Here is a 13,513-nt window from a genome sequence, read left to right on the forward strand (position 1 = left end):
AAGGTTATCTCAGAGTTCAGCTAATTTCAAACAGGCTGAGTCTATATTTTGTCAGAAGAATTAGTACGTAGTTATAAGAATCTCAAAGCACATTATTGACTTGATTATGAGTTGGATGGAAGTTTAATTTGTAAAGGCAAATTTTAAATAGTGTTTCTCAAAAAACATTCTCACAGTGGATCACAAGTTTGAGGTCAGTCTATGCCACAAGGTGAGTTCAAGGTCAGCCTGGACAACTCTATGAAAACTTGTCTTAAAATGAAAGGAGGGCTGGGATGTAAGGCAGTTGTAGAAAACTCATCTAGCATGCATGAGAACTTCAGTTCAATCCCCTGCACCACAAAAAGGAGGAACATAAAAAGGTTGTAAAATGATGGAAATTATAATTATAATCAATGTTCTTAGTTTGTTTTCTACAGCTGTGGTAAAACACCATGACCAAAGCAACTTTGGGAAGAAAAGATTTATTTGGCTTACAGGTTACAGTCTGTCATCAAGGGAAGTCAAGGTAGGAATTCAGGGCAGGAACACGGAGTCAGGAACTGAAACGCAGGTCATGGAAGAGTACACTGCACTGGCTTGCTGTTTATGTCTTTCTCAGTTTGCTTTTTATAAAACTCAGAACCACCTGTCCAAGGTGGCACCACCCACAGTGAGCTGGACCCTCCCATGACAAATGTTAATCAAGAAAATATTCCACAGACTTGCCTACAGGGCAATCTGATCGAGACATTTTCTCAGTTGAGGTCTCCTCTTCCCACATGACCCTCACTTTTGTTGAGTTGACAAAAAAAAAGGCCTAACCAAGGGATGTAGTTATAATAAAATCTCACAAATAAAAGAAAAATATATTTATAACTAACCTTAATACTAACCAGGAAAGAAGAAATAGCATCAGATCCACCTAGGACCACACTGTATGATAATTCTGTGTACTAGTTAATTTATTTTTGTCTTGAAAGAAAGGAAGACAAGGCTAATTCTGGCTCATGTTTTCAGAGGGAGTATTCTATTGTAGCAGAAAAGCATAAAATAGGAGCAGCTCCACAGGAGTATACAGTGACAGAGAGCTAGCTGGGAACCTGAAGTGAGTATAACATTTAAATAGTAGCCCCAGTGACCTACTTATAGCACATCTTAAAGTTTATACATCCTCATAAACAGTACCATCTGCTGGGGAGCCAGTGTTCATACACATGGGTGGTGGATACTTTACACCCATGTCTTGCATTCTGCAAATGGATCCGAGTCTCTAATTGCTTTTCCTTTTTGCAAGCAGCCTTCCCATCTATAGCTCCCATTCCCCACCCACAGTCACTGTCTGCTCCATTTTGGTGCAGTCAATTCCTGACAGTCTTCCTTGTGTGATATCCTGTGGCTGTTCCAGTCTTCAGCTAGTATCACCAAAAGGACCACAAGCACCAGCCCTGCCATACTCATCCGGATTGAATTCTCCACCATGTAACCTTGCTTCTTGGAGTCTAGAGACATAAAGGAAAGAAATAGGTAATTGTCGGCCATGAACCCATTCTATTCTAATGCTTTTTAATGATCTCATATATTCTCAGGCACCACACTTCTAGGTGTGGTGTAAGATAGAGGGAGGCCAAGGGTGCAAAACTGTGGTTCCTAGAAAAGGAAGTGATTATGGGGAGTTTGTACTTTGTCTTTCTCACTTCTCTTGGTGGTTTCATTGCTTACCCAACTATTTTTTCAACATCTCCCTGAGTCAGGAGCTCTAAAATTTTTTTCTTCATACTTTCGTCACTCTACATGAAAATTTATATTACTCTCAAACGTGGCAAAATAGACACTCAGCCACTGCTGCTTTAGATATATATGGTAAAATTTAAGATAAATTTAGCTAAAACTCATCTCTACTTAAAAATGACCTGTGTGATGAGGATGGAACCAATTTCTGTATGCATGACAGGCAGGTGATCTGTTGCTCAACTTCATTCCAACTTCTCATCACCAATTATTGTGTGACATTTTGTAGAAAATGATGCTCAGTGAATTGCTTATTTTTATTTTTTATGTATTAGATGATCTTTATCTTTGTTAACCTGTTTCCTCCCTCATTGGCTGTAATGTAATATGTGAGCCTACAATGTTCAGAAAAATTAAATGTTCAATATCATTTGCCTGTTAAAAGAGGGTTTGTCTAGCATGCATGAGTTTGTGAGACTCTATCTCAGAAAACCAAGATGATTCTATTACCTAGTCAATTACGTGAAATGTATTTTTCCCTTTTATTATTATCATCAACATACATTTTAGGATTTAGTTGGGTTGAGTTCACTAGTCCTTTTCTATAGAGCAGGCAGGTCCTGCATCTTGTTTTAGAAATCATCTTCTATGTCAGGGTCAAGGTAATTCTCTTCTGTGGTCTCCCACAGTATATATTTTGCAACTAGGCCTCTAATCCATCAGAAATGTGTTCTTGTTTAATTGTACTTTGATTCTTCTGCATGGAAATTCAGTTGTCTCCATGCCACTAATTGAAAAGATCTACCCAGCTTTGCAGCACTGTGATGCACAGCTATCACACTGCTGAGCTTATTGCATGACTGGGGTAATGACACTTTATTCAGAAGGTGGCAAAAGATACGGAATGTGGTCAGCCCCTCAGCTACCAGCAACTGGTTTCCACTGCCTGAAGTCTGACCTTTTCTCCTTCCTTCAAGCACGGTGGTATATGCAAACCACATAAAAAATGAGTCCTACAACTCAATCTTTATTCAACCACTCCAAGTGAATTCTGTAATGAAAAATTCTGCAAATGAAAAAATATGCACCAGACTAGACTGTGTTTGGATCTTCTGTCTCAACCCGGATCCCTCATAAGTGATTCTGAATGCACACCTTTCCTTTATCTATAAACTAGGAGGCTGAAGGGATGATGCAGTGGTTAAAACCATTTTCTGCACTTGCAGAGGTCCTGAGTTCAGCTTCTAGCATCCACAATGGGTGATTCAGAATCATCTGTAAATTCAGCTCCAGGGAATCTGTCACCCTCTCTGGCCCCTGCCAGCACTGTGCATGCACCCCTCAACAAACACCCTGAAAAATATTTCATAGGTTTCTGAAGGGTACGCTGGAAGACTTCAGAAAATGTATGAAAGATGAGTGTGGAGTAAGTGAGAAGCCCCTTTCTCTTCATGCTCCTCAGGAGAGTGAGTCTACTGCCACGTTCATGGATCTCAGAGCACCTCTTCTCACTCCCGCCTAGACACCCTATTGGTAGAGAACAAAAAACTGAAATGTGATGCCGCCTCTACCTGTGACAATGAGCTCCAGGGCATTGCTAGGGGATGACCATACATAGGGACTGCTGTTGTGCCAGCCGTAGCACCTGTAGTTCCCGGCGAAGTTAGGGTTCACAGGACCAAGAGTGAATTTGCCTTGGTACCCTTCATGTTGATGCTGTGGCAAAGAAGCATCTCCCTCCTTGGCCAATGAAAATCTGTTAAACAGGTCATGTGCTGAACTACACTGGAAGGAAATGCTTTCTCCTGCTATCAGCACAGGACTTTGATCTGTGGAGAGGACGGGTTCATTGTATAAGCCTGTAAGAGAAAACAGTGAGCTGTTAGCAAAATTTTGCTCTTTAAAAAATTATTTTCAGAGGCTGGGGGCAAAGGTTCAGCAGTTAAAAACACTAGCCAGAGACACAGCTGTTTGTAACTCTAGTTCTTGGGGATTCGACAACCCCTTCTGACCTCCATGAGTACTGTATTCACATGGTCCACAGAAAAACATGCAAGGAAAAATCCATTTACAGAAAATTAAAAAAAACCAGTTGATGGTGGTGGAGAGATGGCTCAGCAGTTAAGAGCACTGGCTGCTCTTTCAGTGATCCCGAGTTCAATTCCCAGAATGCACATGGTGGCTCACAACCATCTATAACTGTAGTCCTATGGAATATGATATCCTCCTCTGATGTGCAGACATACTTTCAGACAAAACACTCATAGACATAAATAATAAATCTTTTAAGGAGAAAATATTCAATTGAGTAAGTTGACTAAAAGTGTTCTTTTTTTTAACTGTTTAAGAAATTATTTACAGCAGTTTCTCAGGAAACTGGGAGTAAACCTACCTCAGAATCTAGCAATTCCACTCTTGGGAATATACCCAAGAGATGCCCTATCATACTACAAAAGCATTTGTTCAACTATGTTCATAGCAGCACTATTTGTAATAGCCAGAACCTGGAAACAACCCAGATGCCCCTCAATAGAAGAATGGATAAAGAAGGTGTGGCACATATATACTTTAGAGTTCTACTCAGTGGTAAAAAACAATGACAACTTGAATTTTGCATGCAAATGGATGGAAATAAAAAACGCTGTACTGAGTGAGGTAACCCAGACCCAAAAAGATGAATATGGTATGTACTCACTCATAAGTGGATTCTAGCCATAAATAAAGGACATTGAGCCTATAAGTTGTGATTCTAGAGAAGCTAATAAGAAGGTGAACCCAAAGGATAACATATAGTTATCCTCCTGGATATTGAAAGTGGACAAGATTGCGGGACAAGGGTTGGTAACACGGGGGTAGGAGTGGGGTGGGGATAAGGGGAGATGGTTAGAGAGAAGGGAGAAGCGGAGAATGGGGAGAGCTTGAGGGAATGGGATGGTTGGGATGGAGGAGGCATGGATGAAGTAGCAGGGAAGTATATATCTTAATTAAGGGAGCCATTTTAAGCTTGGCAAGAGACTTGACTCTGGAGGGGTTTCCAGGTGTCCAAGGAGATGTCCCCAGCTTGTTCCTTGGGCAGCAGAGAAGAGGGTGCCTGAACTGGCCTTATCCTATAGCCACACTGATGAATATCTTGCATATCACCATAGAACCTTCATCTGGAGATGAATGGAGATAGAGACAGAGACCCACATTGGAGCACTGGACTGAGCTCCCAAGGTCCATATGAAGAGCAGAAGGAGGGAGAACATGAGCAAGGAAGTCAGGACCGCGAGGGGTTGGTCCAACCACTGAGACAGTGTGCCTGTTCTAATGGGAGCTCACCAAATCCAGCCGGACTGGGACTGAATGAGCATGCGATCAAACCGGACTCTCTGAATGTGGCTGATGGTGGAAGCTGATGGAGAAGCCAAGGACAATGGCACTGGGTTTTGATTCTACTGCATGGACGGGCATTGTGGGAGTTTAGTCTGTTTGGATGCTCACCTTCCTGGACCTGGGGGGAGCAGGGAGGACCTTAGACTTCCCATAGAGTAGGGAACCCTGACTGCTCCTTGAACTGGAGAGGGAGGGGGAAGGGGGCGGTGGGAGGGGAGGAAAGTAGAAGGAGGGGAGGAGGTGGAAATTTTCAATAATAAATAAATAAATAAATGATAAAAAATAAATTATTTACATCCAGGCATTATGGTTTGTGAGTGTAATCTCAGCACTTAGGAAGTGAGGTAGGAACATCATGAGTGAAGGGTAGCATGGAACAAGAGTGACACTTGTTCTCACAAGTGGAAAAAAGTTACAGAATCAACTCTATGTCTGTCTGGGGCATGTGATGTACAATGGGGTTGTTTCCAACCATGAAGATAAAATTATGTCACTGGTAGGAAAATGGATACAACCAGGGATTACAATATTAGGTAAATTAAGTCAGACTCAGAAAAAGTATCACATGTTTTCTCTTATTTGTGGATCATAGACTTTTACATCTATACATAAATTAATGTACGGCCACTCGACCCTGCCTTACCCTGCCCTCACGATCGCCCTCTTGTCTCCTGTGTCCTTGGAATACCAGTAATCCCTGTGTCTGTGCTGAGGAGGTCCATCCAGAGGGGTGAGTATGTGCTATCCCGGGTGGACTGTCCTGGAAGAGAGCACAGCCCTCCGCCAGCTCCTGCTGAAGGGTCTTCTGTGTTCCACTCGACCCTGTCCTGCCCCCATGATCGTCCTTTTGTCTCCTGTGTCCTTGGAATACCAGCTATCCCTGTATCTGTGCTGAGGAGTTCCATACAGAGGGGTGAGTGTGTGCTATCCAGGGCGGACTGTCCTGGAAAAGAGCACAGCCACCCCCCAGCTCCTGCCTCAGGGTCTTAGGTGTTTCACTCGGCCCTGCCCTGCCCCCACGATCGCCCCCTTGTCTCCGGTGTCCTTGGACTACCAGCTATCACTGCTTCAGTGTTGAGGAGTTCCATCTAGAGGGACAGGAACAGTTTCTGCTCCTGCACTGAAGAGATCCACCCAGAGAGTAAGTCACAGCAAAGACTGAACCAAGACAAGATTCTCCTGGTTCCATTTGAAGGAAGAGATGGGCAGGCACCAATGCAAGAATTCCTCCAACAACATGAAAGACAACATGACATCACCAGAATCCAGGGATCATGAAACTAGAAAAATTGAACACCCTACTCCAGAAGAAATAGAAGAAATCGACTCTAAACGGAACTATATGAAAATAACAGAGGAACTTAAACAGGAGGTGAAAATCTGCCATAAAGAAATAAAGATAACAAACAAAAAAGTAGATGAAATGAATAAATCTCTCAAAGATACCTAAAAAAACTAGAAAATGAAGAAAAAGCAACCAAACAGGTAAGGGAAACAGTTCAAGACTTGAAAAATGAAATGGAGGTAATGAAGAAAACACAAACCGAGGGAAGGCTGGATATGGAAAATCTGGGTAAATGAATAGGAACTGCAGAGACAAGTATTACCAACAGAATACAAGAGATAGAAGAAAGAATCTCAGACACTGAAGATACTGTAGAGGAAATAAACTCACTGATTAAAGAACAAAACAAATCCAACAAATTCTTAACACAAAACATATAGGAAATCTGGGACACCGTGAAAAGGCTAAACCTAAGAATAATAGGTGTAGAAGAAGGAGAAGATTTACAGCTCAAAGGTCCAGAAAATATACTCACCAAAATTATTGAAGAAAACTTTCCCAATGTAAAGAAGGATATTCCTATGAAGGTAAAAGAAGCATACAGAACACCAAGTAGACTGGATCAAAAAAAAAGCATCCCCTCGCCATATAATAATCAAAACACAAAACATACAGAATAAAGAACAAATATTAAGAGCTGCAAGGGAAAAAGGTCAAGTAACATATACAGGGAAACCTATCAGAATTACACCTGACTTCTCAGTGGAAATCATGAAAGCCAGAAGGTCTTGGATAGATGTGCTGCAGAAACTAAGAGACTAAAGATGCAAGCCCAGACTACTATCCCAGCAAAGCTTGCACTTACCATCAATGGAGAAAACAAAATATTCCAGTACAAAAATAGATTTAAACAATACGTAGCCACAAACCCAGCCTCACAGAAAATACTAGAAGGAAAATCACAAACCAAGGAATCCAACAACACCTATAAGAACACAAGCATCTGACAACCCTCCACCAGCACAACTCAAAGAAGGGAAACACACAAACACTACCACCAGGAAAAGTAACCGGAGTCAACAACCACTGGTCATTAATATCGCTAATATCAATGGACTCAACTCACCTATAAAAAGGCACAGTTTAAGAAAATGGATACGAAATCAGGATCCAACATTCTGCTACCTACAAGAAACACACCTCAAACACAAAGACAGACACTACCTCAGAGTAAAGGGTTGGGAAAAGGTTTTCCAATCAAATGGACCAAAGAAACAAGTGGGTGTGGCTATACTAATATCTAACAAAATTGACTTCAAACTAAAATCAATCAGAAGAGACAGAGATGAACACTATACTCATGTCAGGAACAATTCATCAGGAGGAAGTCTCAATCCTGAATTTCTATGCCCCTAATATAAAAGCACCACATATGTAAAAGAAACATTACTAGAACTCAGAACATACATCAAACCCCACACTCTAATAGTGGGTGATTTCAACACTCCTCTCTCACCAATGGACAGGTCAACCAAACAGAAACTTAACAGAGAAATAGGAGAACTAACAGATGTAATGAACCAAATGGACCTAACAGACATCTATAGAACATTCCACCCAAACAGAAAAGAATATACCTTCTTCTCAGCATCTCATGGAACCTTCTCAAAAACTGATCACATAATTGGTGACAAAGTAAATATCCATAGATATAAAGAAATTGTAGTAATCACCTGTATACTATCAGATCACCATGGAATAAAGTTAGAATTCAACAATAATTCTAACCCTAGAAAGCCTACAAACTCATGGAAACTGAACAGTCAACTACTAAACCATCCCTGGGTCAAGGAAGAAATAAAGAAAGAAATTAAAGTCTTCCTTGAATTCAACGAAAATAAAGACACAGCATACCCAAACCGATGGGACACAATGAAAACAGTGCTAAGAGGAAAGTTCATAGCACTAAATGCCCACATAAAGGAAACAGAGAAAGCACACATTAGAGACTTAACAACACACTTGAAAGCTCTAGAAAAAAAAGAAGCAGACTCACCCAGGAGGAGTAGAAGACTGGAAAAAAAATCAAACTGAGGGCTGGAATCAACAAATTGAAACACAGAAAACAATCCAAAGAATCAATGAAACAAAAAGCTGGTTCCTGGAGAAAATCAACAAGATTGATAAACCCCTATCCAAACTAATCATATGGCAGAGAGAGAACACATGAATTAACAAGATCAGAAAAGAAAAGGGGGACATAACCACAGACACAGAGGAAATTCAGAGAATCATAAGATCTTACTACAAAAGCCTGTAGGCCACAAAATTGGAAAATGTGGAAGAAATGGACACATTTTTTGATAAATACAATATACCAAAATTAAGTCTAGATCAGGTGAGCAGTTTAAATAGACCTGTAAGTCACGAGAAAATAGAAGCTGTCATCAGAAACCTCCCTACCAAAAGAAAGCCCAGGATCAGATGGTTTCTATGCAGAATTCTATCAGATCTTCCAAGTAGAGTTAATACCTATACTCCTTAATGTGTTTCACAAAATAGAAACAGAAGAGTCATTGCCTAACTCCTTTTATGAAGCTACAGTCACCCTGATACCAAAACCACACAAAGACTTTACCAAGAAAGAGAATTACAGACCAATCTCACTCATGAACTTTGATGCAAAAAATCTCAATAAAGTACTGGCAAACAGAATCCAAGAACACATCCAAAAAATTACACATTATGATCAAGTAGGCTTCATCCCAGAGAGGCAGGGCTGGTTCAACATATGAAAATCTATCAATGTAATCCATCATATAAATAAACTGAAGGAAAAAAAACTATATGATCATTTCATTAGATGCTGAAAAAGCATTTGACAAAATTCAACATCCCTTTATGAAATGGTCTTGGACAGGTTAGGGTTACAAGGTTCATTCATAAATATAATAAAGGCAATATACAGCAAACCAACAGCTAACATTAAATTAAATGGAAAGAAACTCAAAGCCATCCCACTAAAATCCGGAACAAGACAAGGTTGTCCACTCTCTCCATACCTTTTTAATAAAGTGCTTGAAGTTCTAGCAATAGCAATAAGACAGCATAAAGAGATCAAGGGGATTTGATTGGAAAGGAAGAAGTCAAACTTTCATTATTTGCAGATGATATGATAGTGTATAAGCAACCCCCAAAACTCTACCAAAGAACTCCTACAGATGATTAACACCTTTAGTACTGTGGCAGGATACAAGATCAACTCCAAAAAATCAGTTGCCCTCCTATACACAAAGAACAAAGATACAGAGAGGGAAATCAGAGAAACATCACCTTTCACAAATAGCATAAAGTATCTTGGGGTAACTCTAACCAAGGAAGTGAAAGATGTATTTGACAAGAACTTTAAGGTTTTGAAGAACAAATTTGAAGAGGATACCAGAAAATGGAAGAATATCCCATGCTCTTGCATTGGGAGGATCAACATAGTAAAAATGGCAACATTACCAAAAGCAATCTATAGATTCAATGCAATCCCCATCAAAATTCCAGCGAAATTCTTTACAGACCTTGAGAGAACAATAATAAAGTTTATATGGCAAAACAAAAAACCCAGGATAGCCAAAACAATCCTATACAACAAAAGTACTTCCGGAGGCATTACCATCCCTCACTTCACCTCTGTTGCAGAGCTACAGTAATGAAAACTGCTTGGAATTGGCACAAAATCAGAGATGTTGACCAATGGAATCGAATCGAAGACCCAGATGTTAATCCACAAACTTATGAACATCTGATTTTCGACAAAGGAGCTAAAACTATACAATGTAAGAAAGAAAGCTTCTTTAACAAACAGTGCTGGCATAACTGGATGTCAACCTGTAGAAGAATGACAATAGATCCATATCTATCACCATGCACAAAAGTCAAGTCCAAATGGATTAAAGACCTCAATATTAATCTGACCACATTGAACCTGATAGAAGAGAAAGTGGGAAGTAGTCTATAAGACATGGGCACAGGAGACCACTTCCTAGGCAGAACCCTAGAGCAACAATGAATAAATGGAACCTCCTGAAATGGAGAAGCTTCTGTAAAGCAAAGGACACTGTCATTAAGACAAAAAGGCAACCTAGTGATTGGGAGAAGATCTTCACCAACTCCTCAACAGACAAAGGTCTGATCTCCAAAATATACAAAGAACTCAAGGAACTAGGCACTAAAACTCTAATTAACCCAGTTAAAAAATGGGGGTACTGAACTGAATAGAGAATTCTCAACAGAAGAACTTCGAATGGCCAAAAGACACTTAAGGAGATGCTCAACCTCCTTAGCGATCAGGGAAATGCAAATCTAAACAACTTTGAGATACCATCTTTTACCTGTCAATATGGCTAAAATAAAAAACACCAATGATAGCCTATGCTGGAGAGGATGTGGAGTGAGGGGAACATTCATCCATTTTTGGTGGGAAAGCAAACTTGTGCAGTCACTGTGGAAATCAGTGTGGTGGTTTTTCAGGAAACTGGGAGTCAACCTTTGGCGGTTTTTCAGGAAACTGGGAGTCAATCTCCCTCAGGACCCAGCAATTTCACTCTTGGAAATATACCCAAGAGATGCCCTATCATACTACAAAAGCATTTGTTCAACTATGTTCATAGCAGCACTATTTATAATAGCCAGAACCTGGAAACAACCTAGGTGCCCCTCAATAGAAGAATGGTTAAAGAATGTGTGGAACATATACACATTGGGGTTTTACTCAGCGGTAAAAAACAATGACATCTTGAATTTTGCATGCAAATGGATGGAAATAGAAAACGCTTTACTGAGTGAGGTAAGCCAGACCAAAAAAGAGGAATATGGTATATATTCACTCATAAGTGGATTCTAGCCATAATTAAAGGACATTGAGCCTGTAATTCGTGATCCTAGAGAAGCTAAATAAGAAAGTGAACCTGAAGAAAATCATATAGTTTTCCTCCTGGATATTGGAAGTAGATGAGATTGCCAGGCAAACTTGGGTGCACGGGGTGGGGTGGGGTGGGGGGTGGATGTAAGGGGAAATGGGTAGAGAGAAGGGAGAAGGGGAGGATTCAGGAGAGCTTGGGGGAATGGGATGGGTGGGATGGAGGAAGGGTGTATATGGGAGCAGGGAAGTAAATATCTTAATTAAGGGAGCCATTTTAGGGTTTGCAAGAGACTTGGTACTAGAGGGGTTCCCAGGTCCAAGGAGAGGTCCCAAGATTATTCCTTGGGCAGCAGAGGAGAGGGTGCCTGAACTGGCCTTGTCCCATAGCCACACTGATGAATATCTTGCATATCACCATAGAACCTTCATCTGGCGATGAATGGAGATAGAGACAGAGACCCACAATGGAGCACTGGACTTAGTTCCCAAGGTCTGAATGAGGAGCAGAAGGAGGGAGAACATGAGCAAGGAAGTCAGAACTATGTGAGGTGTGTCCACTTACTGAGACAGTGGGACTGATTTAATGGGTGCTCAGCAAAACCACCTGGACTGGGAGTGATGGAGCATGTGATCAAAATGGACACTCTGAACATGGCTGGCAATGAAGGCTGACTGAGAAGTCAAGGACAATGACCCTGGGATTTTATCCTACTGCATCGACTGACTTTGTGGGAGCCTGGTTTGTTTGGATGCTCACCTTTACAGACCTGTATGGATGTGCGAGGACCTTGGACTTCCCACGGGGCAGGGAACCCTGACTGCTCTTAGCACTAGAGAAGGAGGGGGAGGTGGGAAGGGGGAGGGAAAAGGTAGGGGGGAGGAGGTGGAAATTTTTAATAAATAAATAAATTAATGTATGGCTATATGACATGGAAAGAGAAGCAATACTATACATACACACACACACAGACACACACACACACACACACAATACCTTACAAGAACAAAAACAAACTTATTATTTGTTATGGGGTTGAATCCAGTGCCTCATGTATAAGAGGCAAACGCCATACTACTTGTTTTGTATTAACATTTTAATTTTTAAAGGAAGAGTAATTTTTAATGGTTCTTTGGGAAATTCACATCATACATCTCAATCCTACTCATTTCTCAGTCCCCCCATATCTTCTCTTCCCCCTTTTAACTCCCCCAAAAGAAAATAAAAAATAAAAATATTAATGAACAAACAACAAAGAAAACCCCAAACACTTCATTCCTCTGCCTTTCCTGCGTCTCCATCACCTGTTCATTCATCTGTGGTGTGCCATGCAGCAAACCCTTCTGTTCAAATAGCTTTACTTGCAATTGTTCATTATGATCAGTTGTTGGTCTGGCTCAAGGCCTCTGGCTTGCAGTACACCAACCATAAACCCAGATATCATCCTTGGCAGTAGCTCAGGCATGGTTGTCACCCTGGTCCTGGGGTACAGTGCAGGCCACTCAGATCAGTAAAGGCCCTGGCAATAGCATGGCACTTGGGCACCAACGTGGCCCAAACTGGCAGCTCAGATCCCTGGCACCTGTGTAGCCTTTTATGGTAATAGGAGCCACAGACATCACAAAGTCTGGCAGGGCAGGCCACAGACCCAGCCATGACTCTCTGCGGTATCTTGGGCATGAATGTCACCATGCCTCTGGGTGGCAGCCCAGGCCACTCAGATCAGTATGGTCCTCAGACACCAGCATGGTCTCAGGTAGTGACCCAGATGCTGGGCTTCCACATGGTCCTCGGTGTTAACAGGAGCCATGGATATCCACACAGACCCTGGCTGCTGTGGGGCCACAGACCCAGACATGGCCCTTGGTAGAAGCCCAGACGAATATCTGGGTTTGGGTGGCAGTTCAGGCCACCCACATCAGTGGCTTTCTCACTGCCTTCGCTTCTTCAGCTCTACCTCTCTCCCAGCACTTGAACTGCTCTGCTTCTTTCTCTCCCTTTTCTCCTCCATATCATTGCCTCGAGCTGCTGGGAGGGCCCGGGGGTGTCTTCCACCTGCCCAGGCTGAGTAGGGCCAGGGCCCATGGGTGTCTTCCACCTGCACGGGCTGAGCAGGGCCAGGGTCCATGGGTGTCTTCCACCTGCCCAGGCTGAGCAGGGCCAGGTGGTTTAGTGGGTAGATTTTTCTTTAAAATTTACTTAGATTTTGAGATAGGATCTTACACTCATGATC

General features: G+C 41.6%; 1 protein-coding gene across 1 annotated transcript in view; it reads right to left on the bottom strand.

Moving 5' to 3' along the window:
• Nucleotides 1–448: 448 nt before the first annotated feature.
• Nucleotides 449–13,513, bottom strand: part of LOC146895958 (killer cell immunoglobulin-like receptor 3DL1) — a 34,554-nt gene continuing 21,489 nt past the window's right edge. The window contains exons 12-13 of the mRNA XM_087896269.1: nt 3,282–3,569; nt 449–1,481 (exon numbers count right to left, since the gene is read on the bottom strand). Of these exons, the coding sequence (XP_087752395.1) occupies nt 1,315–1,481; nt 3,282–3,569 (455 nt within the window). The 3' untranslated portion in view covers nt 449–1,314. The remainder of the gene's footprint in view (nt 1,482–3,281; nt 3,570–13,513) is intronic.

The sequence above is a fragment of the Myodes glareolus genome, chromosome 1 (assembly GCF_982192425.1).
Source record: "Myodes glareolus chromosome 1, mMyoGla1.1, whole genome shotgun sequence".
NCBI lineage: Eukaryota > Metazoa > Chordata > Mammalia > Rodentia > Cricetidae > Myodes > Myodes glareolus.